The sequence below is a fragment of the Macaca mulatta genome, chromosome 14 (genome assembly GCF_049350105.2).
Source record: "Macaca mulatta isolate MMU2019108-1 chromosome 14, T2T-MMU8v2.0, whole genome shotgun sequence".
NCBI lineage: Eukaryota > Metazoa > Chordata > Mammalia > Primates > Cercopithecidae > Macaca > Macaca mulatta.
The window spans coordinates 119052465-119074287 of record NC_133419.1 but is presented as its reverse complement, the minus strand read 5'-3'; the positions used below and the strand labels follow the sequence as shown (position 1 = coordinate 119074287).

Below are 21823 nucleotides of genomic sequence, written 5' to 3'. Positions count from 1 at the left end.
AGGTTCCAGCGATTGTCGTGCCTCAGTCTTCCGAGTAGATGGGACTACAGGCGCCCGCCACCACGCCTGGCTAATTTTTGTATTTTTAGTAGAGACTGTGTTTCACCATGTTGGCCAGGCTGGTCTCGAACTCCTAGCCTCAAGTGATCCGCCCGCCTTGGTGCTGAGATTACAGACGTGAATCACCGCCCCTGGCCCCACAGCCCTTTTTAAAGTTGATTTTTTTGTAATCCCAGTCTCCCCAAAGTCCTGTATCAGGATTGGAATCCATTTCCCCTAATTCCCTAGTTAGCCACAAGGAGTTGTGCAGATGTGAGGGAAAAAACACCTGTATTGAACGCCCACACTATGCCAGGCATTTTGGAATTTAAAGAAAGCCTGTAAGGCATTGTCCCCATTGAGACTGGTCTTGAAAAATGGCCACACAATTTGGAAGTGGCAGAGTTCAGATCTGAAGAAGCTGCAATGTAAACTCAGAGAGGGGGCATTCTATCAGATTAGGCATGGTGGTGATTTCAGCATACTTCCTAGAGAAGATGCTTGAGCTGATGTGTGAGAGAACAGCTGTATACTACAGAGGGCTGAAACTTCATAGTTTAATATGAGAAGGAAAAGATGTATGTAGGGAAGTGGCATTTGATGAGACGAACAGAACTATAATGTATCCTGGGGAAGTCTGAGCAGAAGTAAATCTCTGATTTTTGGAATGGTTAGAGGGGTGGAAAGAAAAATTTGAAGTGGTATCAAGGAACTAAGAACTTTTCAGTGAAGGAGTGATTCTGCTGCCCTAGATACTGCAGAAAAGTCAAATTAAGGATGGGAAAGTTAATTTAGCAGTATGGCAATCTTTAACTAATTAGCGCAGTTTCAAAAAATTAGGATAGAAGTCAGGGTGAATGGTGAAGAAATATGGCTGTAAAGGATTACAAGTCAGAAAACCCAAGGGGGATGTGGAACTCAGGGGAGAAATTGAAGACAGAGAAGAGGCAGTCATTTATTTATTTAGAAATGGGGTCTTGCCACATTGCCTAGGCTGGTCTGAAACTCCTGGCCTCAAGAGATCATCCCACTTCTGCCTCTTGCTTAGCTCTAGGATTACAGGCACAGGCCATCCTGCCTGATGAGAAGGGATATTGACAAGAGGCAATATCTTTTCCTGATGAGGCAGGAAAGGAGAACTAGCCAGGGATCTGTGGGGCCTTTTCCACAGATGTGATGATGGGAGAGAGGTTTGAAAGTCTTCAAAGTCTCTGAAGTCTTTATCTTCCCAGCAAAATGAAGGCAAACTCATTGGATTGTGAGGGGTAACTGGGAGGGGGGTATGGGAAGGAATTTAAGGAAGGAGGCCACAGTTTGGAATAGCTGAAGGACACACAGAAGGGTTGTTGGGCAACATTAGAGATAAGTTTGTGGTTGCACCATTCTAAAAATTGTGTTTTTCCTCCAGCAATGGTCTGCAGTTTGGATACTGCAGCAGAGGGGAATGGCTGAGTTGATCTAGGCTGACATCTTGCATGGCAGGGGTATGGAAACAAGGAGCAAGAAAGGGGAAGATATCAGCAAATGATTACAAAGACCTGGGGTTCAGGCCAGATAAAGAAAAACAGTGAAGCCAAGAGAGCTGGTTAGGAAAACCATTCTGGGAGATTCATCTCCTGAGGGTAACCCCAGGTTCCCCTCCAGAGGCCTGGTAAGGTAGGCTGGATCAGCCAGGTCACACATATTTGATGTTACTTACCTAAAAAAAAAAGTGAAACATCAGAATCCTCTAAGTTTTCAGGGGGATTTCTGAAACTGCCACTAGCTTTTAATAATGGAATAAAGTGATAACAAAGGTTGTAAGTCAGGTGTTCATTTATTAAATACAAGTTTTGAACAAACACTGCCAGGCAAGTTTAACAAGAAGTAACCTTCCTGGAATGTTTCAAAATACAGTCGTGTTGATCAAGTTTTATTTCAATCAACCTTTTCATTTTCTGTTTCTAGGTTCATTTCCTGTTGAGCAATTAGAGCATGTGCATTATTTCCTCACATGACATCACAACAGTGCAGCATCAGCCTCTGGCTTGTAAAGGCACCCAGTAGACTTATGCTCTGTGCAATGGCTGCTTAGCAACCACCATCAAATAAAGTAATGAAGCTTTTGTAGAGTGTGATACCAAATAGCAACTGGCACCTTCACTTGCACCATTAAAAAAACCTTTAACATTTCCTTCAGTTTTCACATATCCATTAAAAACTATAGTAAAAAACAAAACCCAGACTGCTTGATAAAACATACTTAAACAATTTTCCAAGTTTAGTATTAGCCTCTTGGTAAGTTATGAGCAATACCAGAGCTGAGTGTAAGAGTCTTCATTTTGCTATCATACTCCAGCAAAGCCAACACACAAAACCAGGTATGTTAGAAAGTCTGCTCTACTAGATTTAGAGCTGCTTCTAAGTTCCAGACAAGACACCTTTTTAAGCTTCCAAGTGTATATATACACACGGTGTTGTACCAAGATAACTTTTTAAAGTCTAATTTTTTTGGATGTCCTTAAATTACTTCACAGAAAGAAAAAAGGCACAGAGGACACTTGGTTTCCTTACCAGTAGTGGCCTTAAGCTACACACTTGCCTGTGCAAAGAGTTTAAAGATATTCAGCAGCATTAATGGTGCCACAGCCATTCATAAAAAGTTTCAGGAAAATAGTTAAAAAAAAGAAGAAAAGCTTGCCAGAAAAGGCTTACAATCTGAAGGTTAAATACAGAATACAGACAGAGACTGGAGGCAGCATGGGGGTTGTTAACTAGGAAGCTGCTGAGAATAGCTGCCTTCTGAGTTTTTGTGCCCATTTTCCTCCAGTTTTCTCCTGAAAAACTCTGGTCTTTTCCCCTCGTTTTTAAAATGAAAACATCCTACTAGATTGGGTTTGAAGGATAAATGCAAATAGGCAGACGCTTATTTTATACATAGTTCATTCTCAGAGAGGGAAAGGAGGATGATAAATATTGAATGAAGCTAATTTTAGAAAATAAACAAATCCTGTCAACCCATGCCGTAAAGGCCCAGGGAGCACACCGAATGAATCTTACATTCTGGCATTTGCAAAAGTGTCTTCAACTTCCTTTTTCATTTATAAGCACAGCAATAGGCCACACCTATTTTATATCTCGGGTGGGAAGCCCTCTTAGATTTGAGGCTTTCCAGCTGATGCAATCGAAAACACATCAAGGACTGCTTATAGCAACTTGTGTTGAAATGTAAAACTACTATTTTATTTGAAAGAGACCATAGTTAATAACATGTTCCAAATGAAGCAGTGACACCCATTTCTTGATCCTATCACTTTTCTTGTCACTTATGACATCTCTGGGCTTAGAAAGACAGTGATATAAAGACAGTCCATAGGGGGAATGTCCCTAGTTAGCATATTAAGCTGCACAATTGAGTAGTGAGCTCAATTTCACTAATGAAAGTGGTGAACATCCACCTACTAACTACACAGGACTAAGTGGATATTTAAAATGGCTTGTGGACAAGGTTGTGCCCAAATTCCTACTTTGTTAATTGAAGACCTAAGGCTGTGTTAGAAGTAGCTCTTAGAAGTCAGGTCACAAGCCCAAACAAATATTAACTATATACATTTTATAATCTCAGCATTTTGTCAAGAATGAGTATGTTAGTAAACATGGCCACATACTGCATACATCTCACTATGGAAGAGAAAATATAAAGTGGTACTCAGTTTACACTAAACCAACATAAAAAAGCACATGGGGTATATGTGTGTATGTATATATCTCACACACTGAGATATACTGTTGATATTAGTGTCTTAAAATGACATTTTTCATGGATATGATATTCGTTGCCTAAACCTGCTTAGGCCTAGTCCTTGTAGAAACAGATTTTCATAAGAGAATAAGGGCCCAACAGTCTCCTCACCCCCATCAATTGGTAGGATTGCATTACCAATCCTCATTAAAAGGACTGTATAACAAAATTACAAGCTATCAACAGAAGTTGCACAAGATTCCTTTAAATTCCTTTTTTTTTAAAAAAAATTCTCATCTATCATCTTATTCAAAAGTCTACACAAACTTCAAGGTATCTGCTTTTATGTGAAGTTATTCTGTAACACAGAAAAGGGTCTAGATCATGAGGACTAGTAAATACACAGGATAACACAGGATTTTCTGATGACATCAGCTGTCACTGAAATATGTGACATCATATACTTATAAAAGCAGCACTCACCAAAAATGTTTGAACAGTAATTGGAAGAGAAATAGCAGGGTGACAGGAAGTTTTAGTAGCTGAAATAATTTCATTTAGGAAAAGGAAGAAGAATATGAAGAGACAACAAAAGGTGAAATGAGTGATGATTTCTAAACTTGGTGATGCTATAATAAGTATAATTTCCTGCAAGCCAGGGGAGCATTGTCAAGTTCTTAGGAATCTTAATTATCATAATTTCAGCAAGAGCAGTTCTCTAATTTAGTAAAGAAAAAAAAAAAAAAAGAAAAGAAAAAGAAAAGAAAGAAAAGGAACAGAACCAGAAAGAGAGAAACCACAAACAATTGTTTATCTGCACTCTGGGGTTGGTTTTGGTTTGGTTAGTTCACAGTATCTATTCAAGTTGCTCCTTTTGTTGTTTCCTCTCTGCAAGCCACCGTTGGATTTTTTCTTTTAGTTCTGTGTTTGGACGGATCTGGTCCATGGTGAGGGGACTACGGTTAAAGGGATCTGTTTGGTCACTGGGACGAAGAGAGAAAGGGAAATAGGGTTATTTCTGTAAGTTCTAACATTCTAAGACAAAAATAGAACACCTGGGCATCGCATCTTAAGAATGAAGCCAGAGTGCATTATAACTTTGAGTCAAATGCCGAGTCGGGGTTAGAAAGAGTGAAAAAAAGATGATTCAGGAGTTTTTGTAGCTACTTTGTTCATTTATTTATTTATTTATTTATTTTTGGAGACAGAGTCTTGCCCTGTCACCCACGCTGGAGTGCAGTGGTACCCAGGATGGAGTACAGTGTCGTGATCTCTGCTCACTGCAACCTCTGCCTCCTGGGTTAAAGCCATTTTCCAACCTCAGCCTCCCGAGTAGCTGGCATTACAGGCATGCACCACGACACTCAGCTAATTTTTGTATTTTCAGTAGAAACAGAGTTTCACCATGTTGGCCAGGCTGCTTTCAAACTCCTGGCCTCAAGTGATCCACCGGCCTCGGCCTCCCAAAGTGCTGGGATTACAGGCGTGAGCCACTCACCTGGCCTCTATTTCTTAATAAATTTTATCTCAACACTGCTGTTCAGATGATATTTAATTACAGTGGCTTAAAAAATGCTATGCTTCTGTCACCTTTAGATTTCTCTAAGACAGAGACACTGTACATTCATGTCAGTGTAAAGAACTATTTGTAATTATAGTGACAGATTCTTAGGACAGTATAAGATGTTAAGGAATAAAGCCTTGTAGACCAACATTTGATTTAGTCAGCTGATTGTTATGCAAGTACATGCAGATTATGGCTTCCTGACACGTAAGAAGGTTTATGACAGGTGTCAATCTTTTGGCTTCCCAGGCCACAGTGGAAGAATTGTCTTGGCCCATACATAAAATACATGAAGACTAACAATAGCTAATAAGCTAAAAAAAAAAAAATTGCCAAAAATTCTTATAATGTTTTAAGAAACGTTACGAATTAGTGTTGGGTCACATTTCAAGCCATCCTGGGCTACACACACAGCTTGGACAACCTTGGTTTATGACATGCTTTAAGGGCTGATATACCTTCTCTCTATATTGAGGCCACTATAAAATATAAATTTTCATTGCAAAAGACATACCATCTAGCACAGCATAATCCATATAGTGAATGCTTAGTACCAAATACCAAAAGGTGAAAGTTTTTTTTTTTTTTTTTTTTTGAGACGGAGTCTTGCTCTGTTGCCCAGGCTGGAGTTGCAGTGGCGCTATCTTGGCTGACTGCAACCTTTGCCTCCCAGGTTCAGGGGATTCTCGTGCCTCAGCCTCCTGAGTAGCTGGGACTACAGGCGTGTGCCACCACGCCCAGCTAATTTTTGTATTTTTAGTAGAGACAGTGTTTCACCATGTTGGCCAGGCTGGTCTTAAACTCCTGATCTCAGGTGATCCACCTGCCTCGGCCTTCCAAAGTGCTAAGATTACAGGCGTAAGTCACTGCACTTGGCCAGAAATTCATTTTTTTAATATTAAAAAATTTCCTTAACTTTGGGTCAAAGTATACAAAATGTATCTATCTGTTTATTTAGAGACAGTGTCTTGCTCTGTTGTCCAGGCAGGAGTGCAGTGCTGCAATCATAACTCAGTGCAGCCTTGAATTCCTGTGCTCAAGCGATCTGCCTCAGCTTCCTGAGTAGCTAGGACTACGGGCATGTGCCATTACACTTGGCTAATTAAAAATAATTTTTTGTAGAGATAGAACTTAATGTTTTTTTTTGGAGACAGAGTCTCGCTCTGTCACCCAGGCTGGAGTGCAGTGGTGTGATCTCGGCTCACTGCAACCTCTGCCTCCTGGGTTCCAATGATTCTCCTGCTTCAGCCTCCCAAGTAGCTGGGATTACATGCATGCCACAAGCCCGGCTAATTTTTGTATTTTTAGTAGAGATGAGGTTTCACCATGTTGGCTAGGCTGGTCTCAAACTTCTGATCTCAAGTGATCCACCTTCTTCAGCCTCCTAAAGTGCTGGGATTACAGGCATGAACCACTGTGCCTGGCTCAATATAACTTAATTTTAAATATGGAGAGGCCAAACAAGGTGGCTATGCTTGTAATCCCAGCACTTTGGGAGGCTGATGTGAGTGGATTGCTTGAGCCCAGGACCTTGAGACTGGCGTGGGTAACATAGACCCCTTCTCTACAAAAAATACAAAAATAAGCCAGGAATGGTGGTGCATGGCCTGTGGTCCCAGTTACTTGGTGAGGCTGAGGTGGGAGGGTCGCTTGAGCCTGGGAGGGTGAGGCTGTAGTGAGGTGAGATCACGCCACTGCACTCCAGCCTGGTGACAGAGCAAGACCCTGTCTCAAAAAAATAGATAAATCTATAAATAGGCAGAGTCTTTCAGCACTCATTTCTATCTAATGCTGGACTAAAACAGTTAAGGGGCCCATTCGGTAGCTAATAAGCTACCATTTATTGCTTCATTCCTGACTTTTCTATAGTTATCATGGGGCAGACTGTCCAAAGAATAGGCAGGCTGGGGAAAATTCATGGTTACCACAGCACTTTGGGAGGCTGAGGCGGGTGGATCACTTGAACCCAGGAGTTCAAGACCAGCCTGGCCAACATGGTGAAACCCTGTCTCTACAAAAAATACAGAAATTAGTTGGGAGTGTTAGTGCATGCCTGTAGTCCTAGTTACTCCAGAGGCTGAGACAGGAGGATCACCTGAGCCCAGGCTGGAGTGCAGTGGTGTGATTTTGGCTCACTGCAACCTCTGCCTCCCAGGTTCAAGCAATTGTCCTGCTTCAGCCTCCCGAGTAGCTGGGACTACATGTGCGCACCACCATGCCCCGCTAACTTTTTTGTATTTTAGTAGAGATGGGGTTTCACCATGTTGGCCAGGCTGGTCTCGAACTCCTGACCTCAAGTGATCTGCCTAGCTCGGCCTCCCAAAGTGCTGGGATTACAGGCATGAGCCACTGCACCTGGCCAGAAATTATTTTCTTAAGGCAGGAAGAGGTAAGGTAAAGTTAGCATTTCTTAACAGAATGTTTTGTTGTGAAATGTTTATATCCTAGCAATTGATACCAAAATGCCTTCCAACATATCAGTAAATCAATAATATGTGGTATCTATTGGGTGCAAAGTACTGTATTAGGTGCCTGGGAAAGAAAGATAGCAAACTAATGTGTATCTGTGCTCTTGAGTCTGCTTTTTGGGACTGGCCTACCTGAGCAAATGTCTTGCAATGGTGGATCTATCCACAGTGACTCTGGAAGATGGCAGCACCACAGGGTCACACATCAGTGTGCTCATAATGGGATCCAGGAACTCATCACAGGCATCTGCATAGGTTTCCTCTTCCTGTTGTTGGAGGTCTGCAAGAGACTGAGTATACAACATCTGGTAGTTAAAGTGAATTCACAGTGCAGCTGAATTCAGCATGCTCAATGACAGAGTGAGACTCTGTCTCAAAAATAAAAAAACAGGTCATTAATAACCCTTGACAGTGATAGTGACACATGTGAGCTTCATTTTCTCAAAAACAAGCCAAGATAGATATTCTGAGAACAAATTAAGCATTGAGCCCCAACTCTGGACTTTTAAGTTGGCTCAGCTGCTGGCAGTCACACTGGAAATGGGTTGAAATGTTAGGAGGAAAAGAAATACATCACATACAACATCCATCTGGCAATAGTTCTGTTATAAATACCATAATTCAAAAGGGGACGGAGAAGGGGAAGTGGAGGAGGGTATTGTTTGCATAATTAGAGTCACTCATGCAGCCTGTGTATGAAAAGCAGTTTTTGATTTTTGATACAAACAGGTATAGGAATTTTAAAGTTGTTTCAACATTTAATTCCTTCACAACTCGAGTTCCTCAGGGATCCACTAAGCTCTAACCAAAGACGAAGTCCAACTCGATAAAGAGAAGACTGACAGCAACAAGGTTGGTTTTCTATTAGACTTTTGTGCCATGATTTTTTTCCTTCTTCTTAACTGCTAACAGAGCTGTCATACTCTAACCAAAGGGATTTAGCTAAATACAATATAGTATTTTAATTTTTAAAATGTATGCATATTCCAATAGAAGCCAACTACCAACTACAAACATAGAGACAATGAAAATAAAAATTAGTGACTGAAAACTACTCATCTTGTATTTTTTCCAAAGAAGTTATTCTGTATTAATGCCCTAGGTTTTAAAATCTATTGGCAACTCTGTGCATAAACGTTTTCGTAAAAACATCTTACATAAATGTGTACATTCTTCTCTTCTAGTTGAGGTTTCTTAAATTTCTTTTTTTTTTTTTTTTTTTTGAGATGGAATCTCGCTCTGTTGCCCAGGCTGGAGTGCGGTGGTGTGATCTTGGCTCCCTGCAACCTCCACCTCCCAGGTTCAAGTGATTCTCCTGCCTCAGCCTCCCATGTAGCTGGGATTACAGGTGTGCTCCACCACGCCCAGCTAATTTCTGTATTTTTAGTAGAGACGGGGTTTCACCATGCTGGCCAGGCTGGTGTCAAACTCCTGACCTCAGGTGATCTGCCCACCCTGGCTTCCCAAAGTACTGGGATTATAAGCATGAGCCACTGCACCCAGCTGATTTCTTAAATGTCTAGTCTCACTCTCATGTTAACAAGAATAAAACTAAGAATATTATAGTTCTAAGTGACTGACCAAAAAGAACCATCTGTTTATATTTTCTCATGGCAATGCTCTTTTCCTCCCTGAAATACGGTAAAAATCAGCACAGCTGAGGCGACAATCTGATTTTTTGTGTGGATTTTTAGGAGATGGGGTCTTGCTATCTTGCCAAGGCTGGAGTGCAGTGGCTCTATCCACAGACATGATCATAGCACATTGCAGCCTCAAACTCCTGGGCTTAAGCGATCCTCTAGCTTCAGCCTCTTATGTAGCTGGGACTACAGGCTTGAGCTACCGTGCCTGGCTGACAATGTGGTTCTTAATGAAATCAGCAAACAAATCCTCCTCTTCCTCACCTTGATTCTCTCTGCCAAGTTGCTGAAAGCCACAATCATGTTCCCAGGCTTATTTATTTTCTTCAAGACTCGAACTGTCTGTGCAAAGAGAGTTGGGGAATAGGAACGTCCATCCTTGGGCACAGTGGCACAGAAATTCTCCTCATCCCTGGAAGGTCAGCATCAGAAAAAAACTACTCACCAGAGGATAGGTCAATGGAAGAGACAATAGACAGGCTGCAGAACAAGTATTCTCACCACTTAAAAGCCATGAACATTCTTTTAATATATATATTATTTATATATTTAATATATTATATATTTCTTATATATATACTTTTTGATATAGAAAGACTTTCTAGGAAGTCTATCAAGTATCATGTGACCTTAAAAGAATGCTACTTTTCCAAACAGTGGTACAACCAGTAAAGTTTATCTTTGCACAGATCAAAGCAGAATTTTGGAAATCTTAATGTCCCCTGGGTCACTCAAAATCTTATTAGTTTTTAGAGACAGAGTCCTGCTGTGTTGTGCAGGCTGGTCTCAAACTCCTGGACTTAAGCAATCCTCCCGCTTCAGTCTCCCAAGTAGCTTGGACCACAGGCACACGACACCTTGCCCAGATAAAATCTCCTTATTTAAAACTACAGAAGATTCCTTCATCAACCAACTAGGAATGAATCATTTCTTTTCTATTTTCACATAATTACCAACCGGTCATTCTACTATCAAAACCCTAAATCAAAACATTAGCATCCCCTCTGGCTTGACAAATTTCAATCTCAGGTACCCAAGATTTAAGTAGATAGTGCAGATATCTGATACAAGCTGCTGGGGTTTGAAGTCAAATTCACTGAAGTCCTTGACTTTTAAGGCACCCATCTTGGGGCCAACCAGGTGTTGCAGGAAGTAGTTCAACATGGAGATGATGCGCTCAGCCAGGAAGGGATGCACAAAGAGTGACTTGATCTCTGGAAAAGAATCCAAAGTCTCTGAAAACTCAGTCCATTAGCACTCTTTTCCTTATTAAGTATAGTTTATTTGGAGACCTCTGGGGACTACTGTTATTTTATTTTTAAAATTTTTGAAGGAACTACTTTTTAAAAAACTAAGTAATTCATTTTCACTGCAGAAAATATAGACAAGCAAAAACCAAAACCAAACAGAAAACAGAAAAGACAAAAACTACCACCTGGAGATAAACACGGTTAACATCTTGCTATTTTAACATTTTGTCCTTCTAGCTTTTCTGTCCATATTTACACACACACACAGACATTTTTAAAACAAAAATGATCATATTTTACATATTCTGAAACTTACTGTTTTCAGTAACTATATTGCAAATACTTTACCATTTTATTAAGTGTATGTCCCTGTGCTGTCCAACATAGCAGCCCCTGGCCATATGTGGCTACTAAAATTAAAAATAAAAAATCCATTCCTCAGACTAGTTAAGTATGGTTCTGGACAGCCCAGATTTATAGGATATTTTCACCATCACAGAAAGTTCTATAGAATAGGGGTGATTCACATAATCTTTTTAAAAAATGAGATAGGGTCTCACTATATTGCCCAGGCTGGTCTCAAACTCCTGGGCTCAAAGTGATCCTCCTGCCTCGGCTCCCGAAGTGTTAGAGGATTACAGGCGTGAGCCACTGTGCCCAGCTGTTTTACATCATTTTAAAAAAAAATTATGTTTTATTTTTTTCAGACAGGGTCTTGCTGTTGCCTAGGCTGGAATGCAGTGGCACAATCATGGCTCAAGGCAGTCTCAACCTCCTGGGCTCAAGTGATCCTCCTGCCTTGGCCTCCCAAAATGCTGAGATTACAGGTGTGAGCCACTGTAACCAGGCTGTTTTCCATCATTTTTTTTCTTTTTTTTTTGAGACGAAGGCTCGCTCTGTCGCCCAGGCTGGAGTGCAGTGGCACGATCTCAGCTCACTGCAAGCTCCACCTCCCGGGTTCATGTCATTCTCCTGCCTCAGCCTCCCAAGTAGCTGGGACTACAGGCGCCCACCACCTCGCCCGGCTAGTTTTTCGTATTTTTTAGTAGAGACGGGGTTTCACCGTGTTAGCCAGGATGGTCTTGATCTCCTGACCTCGTGATCCGCCCGTCTCGGCCTCCCAAAGTGCTGGGATCACAGGCTTGGGCCACCGCTCCAGGCCTGTTTTACATAATTTTTTATGGCTGACTTTTCCAGTTGTAACTGCACCATACGTTATTTATTTAACGTCTTTACCGGTGGACATTTTTTACTATTTTCAGTTTTTTTCCTACACTTATCAATGACCTTCATTGTGGATACATCTTGTAGACTAATTGCTTCTTTTTTTTTTTTTTTGAGATAGAGTCTCACTCTGTTGTCCAGGCTGGAGAGCAGTGGCGTGATCTCTGCTCGTTGCAACCTCTGCCTCCTGGGTTCAAGCTGTTCTCCTACCTCAGCCTCCCAAGTAGCTGGGACTACAGGCACGTGCTACCACACCTGGCTAATTTTTGTAATTTTAGTAGAGACAGGGTTTCACTATGTTGGCCAGGTTGGTCTCGAACTCCTGACCTCGTGATCCGCTCGCCTCGGCCTCCCAAAGTGCTGGGGTTACAGGCGTGAGCCACCGCGCCTGGCCTATCGCTTCTTCTTAACAAATTTGTAAGGAACTGCTATGTCATAGGGCATGAATTCCAAAAACTAAAAAAAAAAATTTATACATGTCAAATTTAACAAGCCAGACAGTATCATAATGCTATGTTTGGTTGGTACTGATAGTTGTTGATTTTTCAGTTTTAGTCATTATCACAAATCCCTCAATATATAGTCAAATTTTTGGTTAAATAATTTAGTTATTAAAATTATGTAAATATTATTCACAGCAGAGCCATGTGCTGTCCTAATGAGTATATAGTTCCTTTTTAGTATAACTTTTTGCTTATTTGCTTATTTTCAGAGCCTCTTATCACTAAATTCTTTCCAAACTCTCCATTGGAATTTAAAACTCTCAACACGGTCATTTCTAGCTGCTGATTAATTTTTGGAAACATTCTTTCTGGATGTTTCTATCCTTTGCTCCAACCTGGACTGCTTGCTCTACAGGCCTGCTATGTAGTGGTCACACAAGCTCCTTTTACCATCATCCTGGGAATCTCCTTTGCGTCTCCCTTGTGTTGAATTCCACCTTCCTCCTCCTAGGTTTACTTTCCCTCAGAAATGTGTCTCCGCTTCAAATGACACTGTTGAAAGTGCAAAGCCATTTTGATACTTAAACTATGGTAACATTACCTGACTTCTCTGCGATAGGGTCTTCTTTTTACCATGATTTCCTAAAATTTCACAATGTTATGCTTCAGTGTGGGTTTTAAAAAATTCTCTGTGCAGGGCCCTTGGCAAGCCCTTTCAATTTAGAGGCTATCTTTGAGTCTTGGGGATTTTTTGGTATCTTTGATGATAACTTCCTTCCCTCCATTTTTCTCTTTTGAGACTTCCTAGATCCATCCTTTGTTTCTTATCCTTTCTCTTTTAATTTCCATCTTTTTCCTTCTGTTCTACGTTCATAGAAGAGTTCCTTGAATTTATATCTTCTAACCCTTTTACTGAATATTTAACATTTCTGAGGTGAAAATTTCAATATCCAAGAGCTCTTTCTTATTCTTTAAATAATCTCTTTCATTGCCTCTTTGTTCTTGTTTTTTTGGTTGCTATATCTTCTCTTATCCCTCTGAGATTAAAAAGTTTTTTAAAAAAGTTTTTAGAAAGTTTTCACCTATTTGTTTTTCACATTAGAGGATTTCCTCAAATGGTGATTATTGTTATATCATATTTAGCTGAGACATTAAAAATGATAATTTCAGTATATAATCAGTATAAAAATGGACAGATTTCACATTTTAACACTAAGTCTTGCAGTACATATTTTATATTTATAGCACATCTCAATTCAGACTAGCTACATTTTAAATCCTTGAAAGCCACATGTGGCAAGTGGCTACTGAATTGGACAGTGGAGCTATAGAGGGAGTAGAGATAAATGGCTGTTACATCCACCATATTTAATCAGGATTCAAGCATATTTCTCAGATTAACATACATATATGTACGTGTGTGTGTATAGACACACAAATATTTATATGGCTAACTTGTCCTCCAGAAAGATTTTACCACCTTATGCTCTCTGGCAGCTGTGTGAGGGTGACCATTTCTTCATTCCCAAGTCAATAATAGGCATTATCATTCTTTTTGAAACTTCTCAAGTGATTCGTTTCCCTCCCAGATGTGGAGGATACTGTCACCAGGGTCTGAATTCTTAGTTTCAGCTAGGCTGAACCCTCAAGTGAAGCAGATCTTGGCCATTACTTTTTTGGGGGAAAGCAGTACTTTGTATCCTTACCTGATGTGAGAAAGGCAAGGGTACCAATTGTTTCATTGGACATGATGTTATGGAAACGTGCCAGCTGTCCAAACATCTGTAGGCCAGCCTCCTTTTCTCGGCGGGCTTCTGGAGTCAGACTATCCCATTCACCTCGGTCCTTCTCAATTTGCTGAATCTTTATCTTGCTCAAATACTGCAGAAACCAGAGATGGGATGTATCAGAGAAGAAAGGTGCAGTTGAAGGGACGTGACATTTAGGAGGTCCTATTAAAAATCCAGTCAACTAAGCTGGGAAAACAAGGGATCATGTAAGAGACATGAGCCTTTATTTCTCAGCATAGGGCTGAAGCTCAAAAGAACTTTCAGGAAAAAAAGAAATTGTGGCTTCATACAGATTTGTTTCAGCTTGGGTACATTCACAGGTAATTCCCCTAGAAATAATATATCATTATTAAATGGAAAGAAGGATGAAGAGTTTAATATATGAAACCCAGGCCAAGAAACAAAAAAACTAAAAAACCCCACACTATAGTGAAAAAACGATGACTCCTTCCTGAAAGATGAAAACAAATCCCCCCCTGCCAAATTCCTTACAAAAAAATCAAAGCTCTATCAAATATGCAAGATGTGTGAAAGAACATAATTATTTAAAACTCTCTATTTCATGTCATCCTTCCTGTTGTAGCAAACAACTTGTTAAACTTAATCTCATGAAAATACCATCTGCTTCATACTTTGTGTCACACACCTCTTGCTTAAAAGGGTCTGTTTGTAACAGGACCTATTCTCACTTTTGAAGAAAACCTATCTTAAACCCTAAAGTGTAGGATTATGAAGAAATCAGATCAAACCTTTCTCACAAATTAAACACAAGCTACTCAGGGGACTGCTGATCACAACGAGGAGCTCACGATTGTCTAAAGGCTACCCTCAGGATTTACCTGCTTCATCTCCCTTTAGGTCAGTGCCCTGTCCATCCTCTACCCATCACAGGTAAGGGAAGTTTTGCTCTACAGATAGCAAGGTTTTTATGGGAGAAGTAAGCAGATCCACCAGGGAAGGTTAAGGAAATAATACACTGAAGGAGCTGAGAGGCACCCAGCTGCATTTTATACTTTGTGAAACGTTTGTTTCACAATATAGCTAAGAATTTAGGAGGCAGTGGAAATATGAGAAATATTGACAACTTGGAGCCTTTATATGAAAAAATAACCCAAATCAGAGATTTTCTTTCAAGTAGTGGTGCAAAAATCAGAATCTTTTAGGAAAGTGGGTTAAAAGTCATTGTCTTAGTAAGATATTTTACTGACATGTTGGGATTAAAAGGGTTTCAATGACCAAAAGTTAGCTCCTTTGATTTCTTTCTTTCTGTAGTGCCGGCCTGATGAATTACTCCTGCCAATACAATGTAGTTTGGCTTCACCATATGGTATTTTCAACTCTGCCAAAATGTCCATCTCATGATGCTTCAATGACCCTTGATCTTGGTCTCTAATGGAATGAACTAGAAAGCTCTGTAATGGCAAGCTTGGTGGTACACTACTAACCACACATTTTTGGTGTTCCAGTCTGGTACTAGGGGCATAAGGACTGCTCTATATGATTAAAAGGTAAAATGTATGTACTGATGATGATTTGATGGTATGGGGCAGTTAAATCTTTTTTTCTCACCTGTATGGCTTCATCCAAAAGGAAGATGGCATCATTCATTAGCAGGTTAAGAAAGCGGAGGAAAAGTGGGGGATTCATGGCTTCTAAATTCTTAGAGGCATAGTCAGCCAAATCCTGTAAGTCCCAGCCCACAAGAAAACCATTTTAGTATTGAATTACAACTCATTGGGGCTTATATAAAGCGACAGGTTTCATCAGAAACTCTCTCACCTTAATGCTCTCCCGATAGGTATCTGTCCCCCACATGTATCTTAGGATAGGATACATGGGACGACGGTAATTAAACTTCTGTTCAAATTGATGGGGGTCTCCTGGAGTAAGGCAAGAGCAAAATATCAGCAAAGGTGGTGTCATAAGAGGAAGAGCTTATGCCTATGTGTAGTCATTTGCTTTGTGGCCATTTGCTTTTGAGTGTGTTAAGACTACTAACAAAATCTGCCCTGGAGTTTCTAGAGGTCTAAAGTTATGGCCAAGTGTTTGCTCATTTCCTTACTGACGAAGTAAAGGGGAGACAGAGATAAAGGATACCTTACTCTGCAAGAGACAAGTACCAAGCTATAAAATAAAAGTCAAGGGAAACAAATGCTTCCATATCCAAACATGAGTACTTCTCAGGCTTTGAGACAGGGTACTGTTTAAACAAACACAGGGGCTCAGGGTTACATAGAGAGGGAATGTTGCCCACTGGTGTTTTTTTTTTTTGAGAGGAATTTCTTGCTCTGTCATCCAGGCTGGGGTGCAGTGGTGCAATCTCAGCTCACTGCCACCTCCACCTCCTGAATTCAAGCGATTCTCGTGCCTCTGCCTCCTGAGTAGCTGGGATTACAGATACCCACCACCACGCCCGGGTAATTTTTGTATTTTTTGTAGAGATGGGGTTTCACCATGTTGGCCAGGCTGGTCTCAAACTCATGAGTTCAAGTGATCTGCCTACTTCGGCCTCCCAAAATGCTGGGATTACAAGCATGAACCACTCTGCCTGGCCGCCTGCTGGTATTCTTTTTTTTTTTTTGAGACGGAGTCTCGCTCTGTCGCCCAGGCTGGAGTGCAGTGGCGCGATCTTGGCTCACTGCAAGCTCCGCCTCCCGGGTTCATGCCATTCTCCTGCCTCAGCCTCCTAAGTAGCTGGGACTACAGGCGCCCGCCACCGTGCCCGGCTAATTTTTTGTATTTTTAGTAGAGACGGGGTTTCACCGTGGTCTCGATCTCCTGACCTTGTGATCCGCCCGCCTCGGCCTCCCAAAGTGCTGGGATTACAGGTGTGAGCCACCGCGCCCGGCCTCCTGCTGGTATTCTTAATCGAACCATTAGACGATTGGAGAGTTAGATAGTCTGGTTAAGATAAAAGAATCTCTCAACCAGTACACTGCCTCTTTATGCACTATTCTGTAATTTTAAGGCAGAGAAAAATAAAGACCCAGGTTTTAATCAAAAAGTCTAATTTGAGTCTGATTTGATGAAGCATCATAATAAGGGTGTTGGAATATGTAGATTTCTTCAGGTGACACAGACCTGATTCTACCACTTGGTAGTGAATGTCATGACATGGACAAATAATTTGATCTTTTGGGCAGTCATGTCTTCATTTGTAAAACAGGGATAATTAAAAATAAATAAATAAATAAAACAGGGATAATAGAGTGAAACTTTTCAGATGGTGACAATGGGATAATGTTAAAAAAAAAAGCACTTATCATCAAGCCTGGCACATAGTAGGTATTCAATAGTAATGGCTTGACATTTCTTTGATATCCAAATACAGATCAAACTATGAAACTCCACTGGTATCAGCTTCTTAGTTCTGGGCTCAGCTTCATGACTGCTTTACCTGTAAATTCGATGTCCACAAAAACCTTGATTAGAGCCTCTGCAAGTTGGGGTGCATACTGAAAGTTGCAGAACACACGTTTCCGGTGGAACACACTGGATACCAAAGGATTTGGGGTCTGATCCAGGTGGGGCATCACTGCTTCCAACACCTCTGCTAGTTTGGCCCTCAGGTGGGGATTCTTCATTCTGCAAAATGGGAAAAAAGCAAGATGAGCAGATAAGCTTAACTCCAAATTTATGACGCTGTTCTCTCCACATAAGAATAAAAATCCACCCTAAACCATCATTATAGGAAAAAAAAAGATCCACTTCTGCAGTTTTAAGTTTGTCAGTTTCTTGGTGTGGGTGGAGGGTGGGAGGTGGTGATGTAGGGTACATCATTTAGCTCTTGAGTTGACAGCTTACCAACTATGAGGGTGAGCACTTAAGTTTTTGAATGCTTAGCCATTGTTTACTTCTCTGTAATAATGCATTATTTACTGCTTACTATTCTCTGACAGTTTCATGTGGAATAAATTTGCCTTTTCAAGCTTTCTGAGGGTAAAGACTAGAATATAATTATGCTACATTACCCATGACGCATACAGTGTATGCATAATACTTGTTGACTTATGACTTCTCATTAGGTATGCTCAGCTCAGTGAAGAATTGGCTTCTCTCTACTTATCACTGATACGGCTCAGGGAATTGTGGGTCACTCTCTTCATTGTGCAGCAAATCTTCACTTTTGTACACAGAGTTTCCATTTCCTTTAGCCTATGCATCAAAAAAATCAGGGAAGCAATTCTACAAGTCACAGTATCTTCCTTTGGAAAAGAGGTCTAGAAGCTATGAGTGAGAAAACTTGAAATGAGAAATAATATTGACTTAAGTTTACTGCTCATCCAACTCAGAATAGCAAGAACAAGCTTTATCATCATATAATTATTAGAAGATCATTAGCACCTGGCTGCCACTGGTAAGTTTCTGGCATTATGTTAACTACTTTAACCATGGACTAGCAGTGGAATTCCCATAAGATACCTTATTTGCAGGATTAAATTCTCTGTGGGCAAAGTTCATTGTTTATTATACCTCTCAACAGTGGGGTTTCTGGCTACCCATATGGATGGTCAGGTGATTCATTAATGTTACCATAACTTCTGAAGGCAACCCCTTATGATTCAGGCTTGTTTATTTCTTGGTTTAGAAGTCTTCTGAATGTTTTACAGCCTAAACAGTGACAGAACCAAGCTTACAGCACTTCACCTTTCTATGCTTCCAGTGAAAATGGTGATAAAGTGAAGGACATGCTCCAGGGAATCTGCTGATGTCTCCAAAATGTCATCGGCAAAGCGGCGGAGAAAAATGAGAAAATCACCCAGGTTATCTGCAAAAAATTCTGAAAAAGAAAGTATTCACTGGAATTAGCCAAACATCTGTATATTTGTACTAATAAACAACACTTAAATTCCTTTCACCCTACTTAATGAAGGTTAAAAAAAAAAACTAAATGTTTTGTTGGTACTAGAGATGGTGATAAGTCAATAAACGTAAAATCTCCTTTAAATGTAAGTCAATTTAAATTTTTATTCAAGTAAATATATGAACAGTAATGACACAAAATGTTAACACACCAGTATACTAATATATACATTTTTAGTCTCAAGGTTAACTGTGGTTTAAACCCTTCAGATGTGTGAGGACGCCCTAATAAAGATTAACATGTTAGGTGATGGCGGTAGCCAGACTCCAGGATGGTCCTCCAATGATCACTGCTTTTTGGTTCATGACCTTATGCAGTCCCCTCCCATATTCACTCTTTCAGAGTAGAAGATAAACTCTGAGGCATACAGCAGACGTGATGCTATGTCATTTCCAAGATTAGGGTATAAAAGCTTACAGTCTCCATTTTGGTCACTTGCTCCGGGGGAAGCCAGCTGCCATATCATGAGTAGTATTTAGAAGACACATACATGGCCTAGAAAAGAGGCTGCTGGTCAATAGCACAAGCAACTGAGGCCTGTCAACAACCACATGACTGGGCTTGTAAGTGGATCCTCCAGCCCTAGCAGAGTCCTCAGATTCCTAAGGCCCTGACAGCTTGGCTACATAACTTCCTGAGGAACTCTGAGTCAGAATCACGCAGCTGAGTAAGCTGTTTGCAGTGTTGTTGTTGCTATTTTGTTTATTATTATTTTTTTTTGAGACAGGGTCCTGCTCTGTCACCCAGGCTGGAGTGCAGTAGTGCAATTATGGCTCACTGTGGCCTCAACTTCCTGGGCTCAAGCCATTCTCTCACTTCAGCCCCCTGAGTAGCTGGAACTACAAGTGTGCACCACCATGCCTGGCTAATTTTTTAGTTTTTGTAGAGATAAGGTCTCCCTATGTTGCCCAGGCCAATCCTGAACTCCTGGGCTCAAGTAATCATCCTGCTTCGGCCTCCCAAAGTGCTGGGATTACAGGCATGCACCATCATACCTGGTCTGTAGTTTTAAGCTGCTATGTTTTGGGGTAATCTGTTACACAGCATGATATGACCAATACAATGGTTAAGAACACATAACCTGATTAGATTGGCAACACCTGCCCACCCCTCAATGACTCACTGACACACACACACACACACAAACACACACACAAGCTCGCTCTCTCTCTCTCTTTCCCTTCTGAGTTAACCAGTAGGAGCTAATTTTTTTTCTACAAAAAGGACAGGAAAGGTTAGATGAATGTGTAAGTTGAACAAATATTAATGATAGGAACTAATAGCTCTGAAAACTCTGATTACACTTAATCCTTTGAAGATGATTTTCTGATATGCACAGCAGTGGGGACACAAGGTTGAGGAACAAATTGTTAGTCACCCAATACTTTGACCAGTAGATATTATCTAAGTTTGAGTTGTTTCTCCGAAAACAACTGAATGATAATGAAGAAAGGGTATTTTGAGGATTAAACTTCCAAACTGACCCAGTTAAACTCAGAAGGCTATAAATAGGACATTCCCAAGGGAAAGCCTGCTTACCTGGCACATAAGCCAAAGAGCTGTAGCCATCTGGCAAAGGAAAGGTTAGCTCTATTGGTTGTGAGCCCTCATTGCCTATGGCCAGTTGAACCAGTAGAACAGCCATGGACACCTGCAAGTTTAGGCAGTTTTGTAGCATTTGTGGCTCTGTCATGGCAGTCTTGGTAGAAAGATAGATGGTCATCAATCGTTCAAACTGCTCACGAAGATTGTCAGCAGCAGGGCTAGAACTCTGCTGAGCATCCCGCCAGGCAACCTGCAGCCGATGCAGATTTTGGTTGATTTTTACCATCTGATCATGCAACCTGCCCCCAAGAAAGCAGAAGAGATCAGGTCAGGGAAAACAGAAAGTCACACACACACACAAAAACCAAACAAAAAACCAAAAAAAACCACCTCAATTATTTATCTAGTCTTCTCTTTAAGGATAGTAGGGAGTTGCAGTTGCAATGACACAGAGGGCACTCACAAAAGTTTTTGACAGGACACAGGCAGGGTGCACAGCAATGGGAAAACGTTGCCAAGTATTCAACATAATCGAAGCTAATTGCAAATAGTTAGCAGCCTTCGGCTGAAATGCACTATCCAAAGAAAGGCAGCTTGGTTGAGTAGGGTGTAGAATGGGCTGTTACTACATAAAATAAATAATTATTAGGCAAAGTACAAGAAGCCCAGCAGGATAGTTTTACATCACATGAGGGCAATGATCATACTTTGATGCAATGATCACACTTTGATGGGGTTATATGGATAGTCTTTCTTCGGTTAGTAGAAAACTAAGCTGGTGAAAAGGGACTCTAGATTAGTAATGACCACATATAAACTAGTAGCCACCTGAGATGCAATCTAAGAGCAGCTTCCAGCACTCTGTTGTTCAATATTAAATTAAATTATTCTTCAGAAAAGGTCAGCCTAATATTCTCTACTGAAAGGAAGACACATAATTCAAAGTTACGGATAATGGTCCAAAATCACTTCCTTTGGCTCTGTAGATAATGTCTTGGCTAGTTAATATTGGGAAACTAGATGATATTCATTTTTTGTTTGAACCTAGGCAGTTGAGCAGGTTAAGCACATGCTGAACTTTTATCTACTGTCTTATTTAGAATGTCTATGATGGAGATTTCTCTCTAAAGATATAATTTCATTCCTCCAGCAATGTGTTGACTGGGTAGTTTTGAAAAATGCTCTGCATCAATTCAGGTATCTTGAGAAGGTATTAAAAATTGCTATTCCTAGTGTCCCTTTCTATGACTGCGTTGCTGTTTTCTCCCTCTACTT

General features: G+C 40.7%; 1 protein-coding gene across 5 annotated transcripts in view; it reads right to left on the bottom strand.

The window, feature by feature from the left end:
* Positions 1-1836: 1836 nt before the first annotated feature.
* The window catches only part of UBE4A (ubiquitination factor E4A), a 40124-nt gene continuing 20137 nt past the window's right edge, over positions 1837-21823 (bottom strand). For all 5 annotated transcript variants that reach the window (XM_077964377.1, XM_015115820.3, XM_015115823.3 and 2 more), the window contains 10 exons: positions 20543-20847; positions 18787-18919; positions 17537-17724; positions 15919-16019; positions 15709-15822; positions 14056-14230; positions 10466-10646; positions 9697-9844; positions 7925-8082; positions 1837-4743 (listed from right to left, as the gene is read on the bottom strand). In XM_077964377.1, coding sequence (XP_077820503.1) covers positions 4617-4743; positions 7925-8082; positions 9697-9844; positions 10466-10646; positions 14056-14230; positions 15709-15822; positions 15919-16019; positions 17537-17724; positions 18787-18919; positions 20543-20847 — 1630 coding nt within the window. In that variant the 3' untranslated portion in view covers positions 1837-4616. The remainder of the gene's footprint in view (positions 4744-7924; positions 8083-9696; positions 9845-10465; positions 10647-14055; positions 14231-15708; positions 15823-15918; positions 16020-17536; positions 17725-18786; positions 18920-20542; positions 20848-21823) is intronic.